This window comes from Electrona antarctica (genome assembly GCF_951216825.1).
Source record: "Electrona antarctica genome assembly, chromosome: 13".
Taxonomy (NCBI): Eukaryota; Metazoa; Chordata; class Actinopteri; order Myctophiformes; family Myctophidae; genus Electrona; species Electrona antarctica.
The window spans coordinates 23274797-23283460 of NC_136794.1; the positions used below are offsets into that span (position 1 = coordinate 23274797).

At 43.6% G+C, this 8664-nt stretch overlaps 1 protein-coding gene across 1 annotated transcript in view; it reads left to right on the forward strand.

Moving 5' to 3' along the window:
- The first annotated feature begins 1953 nt into the window (after positions 1 to 1953).
- Positions 1954 to 8664, forward strand: part of LOC306934764 (neuroligin-4, X-linked-like) — a 24951-nt gene continuing 18240 nt past the window's right edge. The window contains exons 1-3 of the mRNA XM_079517523.1: positions 1954 to 2086; positions 2576 to 2728; positions 7608 to 7793. Coding sequence (XP_079373649.1) covers positions 1969 to 2086; positions 2576 to 2728; positions 7608 to 7793 — 457 coding nt within the window. The 5' untranslated portion in view covers positions 1954 to 1968. The remainder of the gene's footprint in view (positions 2087 to 2575; positions 2729 to 7607; positions 7794 to 8664) is intronic.

The following is an 8664-nucleotide window of genomic DNA, read 5'->3' on the forward strand; positions in this document are numbered from 1 at the left end:
TGTGTGTGTGTGTGTGTGTGTGTGAGAGAGACACTGTGTGTGTGTGACACTGTGTGTCAGTGTGTGTGTGTGTGTGTGTGTGTGTGTGTGTGTGTGATTGTGTGATTGGATGGAAATGGATGTTGCTGGGTTCATATGTGTTGATATTCTTCCCTAAGGGCCCTGGAGAGAGATAGGCTCTAGCAGGCAGTGTCGGCTTGGAAGCAGCTGTGTGTGTGTGTGTGTGTGTGTGTGTGTGTGTGTGTGTGTGTGAGTGTGTGCGTGCGCAAACACACGTATGTGTGTACCTACTTAATACTTATTATGCATGCACAAGAGCCTCTGATTGTGTGCGTGTGCGTGCGTGCGTGCGTGTGTGTGTGTGTGTGTGTGTGTGTGTGCGTGTCATCACTGGCTTTATACCTTATGCTGCATGCAGGTCACGGGCCCTGCGGTGTGTTCAGGGTGTAATTAGGCGTTCAACGTGACCCCCCTCCATTCCATGTGATCTGTGCAACGCCTGCCTTGCGAGGTCGTTGTAACATATGTCTCTGGGTCTTCCGTAGTATCAGGGACAAACGCACGTCTTTGAGAGCACAGAGAATACATACACATTGACACAGAGTTAAGGGGACAATGACTCGCTATAGCCTCAGTCTCCCTCTCGTCTCTATTTTTAAAGCGAACAGCAGTGATCTAGCATAACCTATTTGTTTGATGTGCGCTGTGTGTATGTGTGTGTGTGTTTGTGCACGTGCGTGCATGTGAGAGAGAACGTGTGCTTGCAAGCCTATTTGAAAAGCAAATAAATCGTGTAGTGCTTTGTTTACTTTACAATGTAATTATTATAATAGGTCTAATTAATTCTCTCCTGTTTTTTCCTCGCTCCCTCCCGTTCCCTCTTTCTTCTCTGTCTCTCTGTATCTCTCTCTCTCTGTTCCTATGTCTCTCTCCCGTTTTTCAGCATGCAGCTCGGGCTTGTTATGGGGGTAACCGGAAGGAGAGAGTGATAGAGGAACAGTGATGCCACTGTTTACATAACGTGGGACACGCTTACACAGCTCCCTTGTCTAAGGCACACACACACACACACACACACACACACACACACACACACACACACACACACACACACACACACACACACACACACACACACACACACACACACACACACACACACACACACACACACACACACTAAATCAAGGACTGACTGAGTCACCACATTCTCAGAGAAACCCAATCACTGACTCACACAGTGGCACACACGCCGCGGCTGCAAACCCTATCTAATCTGCACACGTGAACACTCACGCAGGCAATATTCACGCACGCCCGTGTGCGTGCACACACACACACACACACACACACACACACACACACACACACACACACACACACACACACACACACACACGCCCCTAAGTGGAAGAAGGATTGGCACCAGTGGACGAAGGATCAGAATCAGAGCTTTTGTGTGTGCTATGGTCCCAGCCAAACAGCCACAGCTGTGTGTGTGTCGGATACCTCTGAAGGCACAACACATCCCTAGCGTTTGACCCCCTATTGCTCCATCCGACGCCCCCATCTCCCACCTCCCGACAGGCTGTCATGTCTGAGCCCTGCAGAATGAGAAGAATGGCCCCAGGCCCGCTCCTTCCTCCCTCGTTTCCCTCGCCTCTCCTTTCGCTCTGTTCCTCCTTCCTCCTCTCCCTCGGCGTCTCGCTCTGTCTCTGTCCGGCGTCCTCCTGGGCACAGCAGACCGTGCCCGTCATCTCCACGGTGCAGGGCCGCATCCGCGGCGTCCTGACCCCGCTGCCCTCCGACCTCCTGGGGCCCGTCATCCAGTACCTTGGCGTCCCCTACGCCAGACCCCCGACGGGGGACCGGCGCTTCCAGGCACCCGAGCCTCCCTTGCCCTGGCCGGGCATACGCAACGTGACACAGTTTGCGCCTGTGTGCCCGCAGTCACTGGACGAGCGGAGCATGCTGGGAGACATGATGCCGTCCTGGCTCACGGCGAACCTGGACATAGCGGCGACGTATCTCACTCACCAGAGCGAGGACTGTCTCTACCTCAATATATACGTTCCCACAGAGGAAGGTGAGCGGATGTGTCTGAACAAGTCTATTCACACACACACACACACACACACACACACACACACACACACACACACACACACACACACACAAACATCTCGCGCTCGCACACCAGCACTGACACGGTGCCACCTGTCAACAGGATTCTGCTTCTTTCTATGAAAGGAATTGTGAGAGATGTGAGATTACTGTATTCGTTCACACTTCGCACACATGCATAGTATGTGGACATACGTACACATACAAATAATACTGCTGCCATATATAGCCTATTATATAGAGTATATACTGTATATGGCACAACACTCTCACTATTACTGTATGAAGAGTTCAGTTTCAGCCCGCGACATATTCTACCGTTTAAAATGGAAACCTGAAGTTCATCTGTCTCTGTCTTTCAATCCAATCCTTTCTCTCCCCTATACCTTCTGTTCTCTACCACACCCGTCCTCTCATCAATCACTTCCATTCCTCTCTTTTCGCTCCCAAGACATCCATGAGGAAGGAGGCCAGCGTCCAGTAATGGTGTATGTTCACGGCGGTTCATACACGGAAGGCACAGGGAACATGATGGACGGCAGTGTGCTAGCGAGCTATGGCAACGTTATTGTCATAACCCTCAACTACCGCCTAGGAGTACTGGGTAATGTATAATATTTACACTATATTATATTCCATACCCCATTTGGCACACGCACGCACGCACGCACGCACGCACGCACGCACGCACGCACGCACGCACACACACACGGTGCCTCTAACCCTGGCTGTGTTCATTTTTGTGCTGTTCTACCTATTCTGCTGTGTAGGGAAAGGAACGTCTATACTTGGTAGGGTTAGCTCCATGCGATAACCACTGACCTACTGTACAGCAAAATTGTGCTGAACTGCTTCAGGCTTTATTGTTTACCGACACGATCATTGATATATCACCTGATTGTGATGAATCTCTTTATGGTTGCTGGGTTCATGGATGCTCAACCAACAGGATTGTAAAGCCCATGCATTTCTTGATGGCAGCTCGCCCTCATATTCTTTTAGGACATACATCTGGTGAACTGAACGTATTGCAGTGAGAGTAAAACAGTGGAATTCTGATAGATGTTGGGACGGACAGTTTTGGAAAAAGAGGAAGTATGGGGCCGTAAGGGCCTGAAGATATGTCATTTCAGTCTATTACGGTAGGTCAGTAAGCAGTGGAGAAAAAAATGGTGTGTGCAATCCTATAAGTATAAACATTAAAGGCTGTGGTTTTATTTTGATTTGATAACAGCTAAGGGGCGTATCATGATGTGGAGCATAAGTCGTTACCAAATATGACAGGCACATAACATTCGTATCAATTAAACATTCGTATCACTTATACCACCATTGGCCTAGATCTACGTCAATTAAAGCTCATTATTTAATAAAACCCTCAACGCCATTGCCGTAGATTAATGGCAATTGCGTTTTTATAGTGCCTTCGGTCGATCAAGTCATAATGCTACTTACGTTAGCATCGGGTTGCTAGCTGGTGCTCTCAATAACACAGGATCGCGGCATTTTCTATTCTATCTGTTTCTTTCAATCGCCTGTATCTGCTATTCCTTGTCCCAGATGGCATTTTTGGTCAAAACAAGGTTTAGAGCAGACGATGCGATCCTTCTGCATCATGTTAAAGCAGCACCGAGCGGCAAACATGGAACGATACAGCATCGTCACACAACCCAACATAAGTTCACAACATCCGGTCTAGATTTCTGGCTCTTCAAAATAAGAGCTGAACAGGGAAAAATGCTGGCGTGAATTATATCATAATTTGTCAATAAATGCTAGCGATGTAAGTGTTAATAACTTAATTTCACTTCAACAGACTACAAGAAAGTAGTCCGCACAACTGCTTGCCCAACAAGGAAGTTGCTATTAAAATGCACGGAAGCCTTAATTTGCCTTGTGCCTTGTTTTAAAATGAATTAAAAAGTTGTAAAAAACAAAACACAAAAAAGTAGTTTTTTACCTTGCTATAGGAAAAACAATTGCGACCAGTAATTCATCCATGGAACGATTATACGGTCAATGTTGTAATCCAAATGTTGTGTGTATTTTACAATGGGACTCCGCCAATCAGAATCAAGCAATGGAATGTTTTATAATACCAGTTTTAAATTTAAATATATTTTAGAGGAAATGTTTTACAGTGCAGCACATTTTCACTCAATCATCAATGAGATCAAACAAGATTGTTAATGAATGATAATACAGATTTTGTGTTTTTGCTGACTAAGTTACCTATATTTATCTTCTTAACGTTTTGCTGACAGTTTATTAACACTTTGTGGTTGACTGATACCTTTATTGATTCTTGGAATTTGATTTACAAGCAAGTCAGCTGCATAGAAGACTTGATAGATACACACAAGACACAGACAAACAAGAGGCACACAAACATTTACAAATGACTCCAGTTCTTTTTGTTGGATATGAGTTTATAGTGTATATTGCAAAGTCAGTCTTGCTGTAGGCCAAAGTTGCAATAAAAGTGCAATAGAATTACAGTGCTGCTGTCACATGATGTTAGAGACGTTAGCAATCCAATTTTGGTGTTTTAATTTTTGTTGGTCCTCTAGGACTATAGTTGCAGGATCAATTTAATAAAGAAAGTATTATGTGCCTCTAGAATCTCTTTTTTAAGATTAAGCAAAACGCCACATGAAAACACACATCCGACCACTATTTTGGTACTTCAAAATGTATTTTATTGAGTACAATGGTGACAATGTAAGCTAAAATTGTCTCCAGAGAGTATTGTGTCTGCTTTGTTTAATAGAAAACGTTTTGCAGAGCAGTGGAATAAACTAACCGGATATTCCATCCGCTTTTATTAATACATTTCATGCCATAGGGACTATAAACCCCATCCAAGAAGCCAAATGCATGGTCAATCAATGTTATCAGACATTTCTCCTCCACAATAACAATACATTCCTCCTATATTCCTGAATGACAAAAGTGTGTGAGTGCAATTTGATAGGCTTTGTTCAATGAGAGGATACATTTGAATGTCCCTTGAGGGAATGAGTCACCATAAGCTGGTTTTACATTCAACGTGATCCTCTTCACATCTGTGACTCAGATCTTTTTCATGGCTGTCTGAACAGTGAAAATCTGATTTTCCTGTATATTTCCCAATTCTTGAAGGTATAAAAGGTATAAAAAGCTCAAGGCTTGAACGTCTTAAGTGCTATCAGTGTTCTGTCTTCTTCCTGGCTCTCATTAGCTTTAACTTTACGACTTTACGATGAAATTACTTGCAGAAAACCCTGGTGCAAGAGGACGGAAGTTATATTGTTTTATTTTATCTGTACTGGATCATGGCCCGGTAGTTCATGCATGCACTTGAATTGTGAAATGATCTTTTAGGACCATGTTTAAAATCGGCCCAGGTATATCAAGTTATCCATACTAGAAGTTTATTGTTCATGAAGTCAAATGGGAGGATGTGTGTAAAACCTAGAATATTCTACTGTGAGTAATGACCTAAATACTTAGTCATAGTCATTATACAATCACCTGAGCTGACCAGTGTCCCAGATCAATAGGCTCAATGCACAGCAGCCATAATGGAAAGACATTTAGCCTCACTTCCTTCATAGTTGTTACCTATAGAGCGTCGTGGTCCCGCCCCCTTTCAGAACGACAAGCGGCCCGGAAGAGAATTTACCATAGATTTTTCCCATAGACGTTTTTATAAAGTATTTATTTAAAGACCTTTAAGCCTCGGACAAAGCCAACTCGGCTGCTGACAAATCATGACAATAAACATTTTTTTGGGGGGCCAAACAAATAATTAAAAAGAAGAAAAAAAGTGTTGTACCCTGCCCTTTTTTTCTTCTTTCTAATTATTTGTTTGGTCCAAAAAAATCGTGTTTATTGTCATTGACGGCCGTGTTGGCTTTGTCCGAGGCTTACAGGTCTTTAAATAAATACTTTTTGAAACGTCTATGGGAAAAATGAATGGGAAATTCTCGTCCGGGCTGCTCGTCGGGGGTGGGACTGCGACGTTCTATGATACTAACGAAGGCTCTGTTCCATTCAAACAGAGTCAGGGTGCTGATATTGTCCATGTTACCTCACTAGGAAGTCTCTGCTACACCAGTGGGTCTCAATTTGGGGTGCAGGGACCCTCATTGTTCCTTGAGGGGGTACCAAATGGCCATTACAGTTGTGTAACTCTGAGAGTGTACAAATGTGTACAGTTATGGGGTCGTGGGAAATTAAAATGTTTGAGAACCACTGACTACACTAAATGGAACAGATCCTTCATTAGTATCATTGGTAATACCTGTGAAGGAAGTAAGGAAGGCCCAATTTCTTTCCAATATCACTTTTGTGCATAGAGCTTATTCTTCTATTTTTTAAAAGCTTTTACTTATATGCAATTTCAGTAGAATTATCATCACCATATCATCATCATGATCATCATCACCAGTCACCACCATTATCACCACCAGTAGCATCATTGTCATCATCAAGAACAAAAGCAGTGACAGCCTCATTGTCCTGTTCCTCATCCCTCTCTGCATCGTCATCATCGTCCTAATCCTTGAGGCATGACAGCAAGGTGAGCGTATATGAACCCAAACTATATAAAACTTAAAAGAAAAGAAACACCTGGCTATGCCGGGGAAATGGGCATGCATGGGCTTAGTTTGGTCCAGGGACATGTTTAAAACAACACTGGCCCTTACTGCAAACCTGAAACTCTCATTACAATCTAATTTGCAGATGATGTTTTGGCGTCTTAGAAGATTGCATGCAATTGATAGAATACATTGTTTTAACAGTGATGTATATCATGTATTCCTTGTTCATTATACCGGTATGTGTTGAGTAGCAGTCTTCAGAGGAGCTAGAGAGAAATGAGCTACTGCTAATGAGATACTGATATTAGAATCCTTTATTAAGTTTTATTTTATTTTATGGGTAATTATATTCTCAAGCTCCCAGAGAGACTTGAGCTGTACAGGGAATACGGCAGTAATGCGGCCCATAGTTCTTTACGTTTGTACATACGTGTTTGTGAGTGAGGAAGCACTAGCTCAAATTCATACACGAGTGCTGAGTGCTCAGGTATGCTCACGTGTGCATGCACAGTGGTTGATTCATGGTGATCTAACAATATATTTGTTGGGGGAGAGAGAGAGAGAGAGAGAGAGAGAAAGAGAGCGAGAGCAATGAACTCCCCCCCTTCATTGCCAATGTTAACGGGTGGGAATGCATTAAATATTTGATGTTATACAAATTCCATCCCCTCAATGTTTTTTGCTGCAGTCAAAACAGATGAAAAGGGTAACTCATAGCCAGCAAGACGTAGTCAAATGCCGTACATCCATTTGGAAATAGGTTTCACGGACCTCAGGGGTGCTGCTCAAGCCTACAAGACCATTTATAAGACTATTTTCATAAAGTTTCCACCACTGTTGCTCTGCATAATATTCATTATGATGATAGTTAACACATCTTGTCTTGTCTACCTGCAGGGTTCCTGAGTACCGGCGACCAGGCAGCGAAGGGTAATTATGGGCTGTTGGACCAGATCCAGGCCCTGCGCTGGGTGAAGGAGAACATTGCCGCCTTCGGAGGAGACCCAGACAGGGTCACTGTATTTGGCTCAGGGGCTGGAGCCTCCTGTGTCAGCCTGCTCACCTTGTCCCACTACTCTGAGGGTAATGGCTAGGCATTAAACCTCTAACCAGCATATGGTGTTTTACTGTCCACCCCCCCAAAACCCAGTGTATGTTCACTGAGTAGGAGTATGAGTTCGCTTCACACTCGTACTACGGGTGGGACGATATGGGTTCCTCACGATACGATATATATCGCGATATTAGGCCCTCGATAACGATAATATCACGATATTCGATATATTGCGATATTTGCGATATATCGATATATATTGTATGAAATTTCATCAACGATATATCACGATATCTGCAACTACAAAATACTTGGAACTGAAAAAATGCAGCATTTTGTATTCCCACAAAGCTGTTTGGAGACTTTGGACAAATCACCATCCAGTAATTCAGTACTTCTGGTTGCTGTGGAATCTGAGTGGGATTTGCTTTATTTTAGCTGTCATTTCCTGTTGTTCATCACTTCATTATGAACAACATTTCAAATTTCTAAAAAAAAAAGGGTTTTTTTTTTTCAAGCTGACCAATTGGGCGGGGTATTTAAGCTCACCTAAGACTGCATTCTTCCTACGTTCCTTCCTTTGCATATGCATTCCTGGTGTTGTTATGCACTGTTTTCTCCCACCACCACCCCAGCACCACTGGTGGGCTCTGCTATTCCTGTTCACCATGGGGGGGTTATTATTGTATATGTATTATTGCGTGAGTTATCTGACTGAACTGAAAATGTGATAATTAAGCAATATTACACGAGAGGGTGTGGGTTAACGTGATTATTGCCACGACAGGGATGCGGTGAGGAACGAGACGAAGTCGAGTTCCGCAATCACTGAAGTGGCAATAATCACGTTAACCCACACCCTCGAGTGTAATATTGCAATTATACAACAGTTACCCTTAA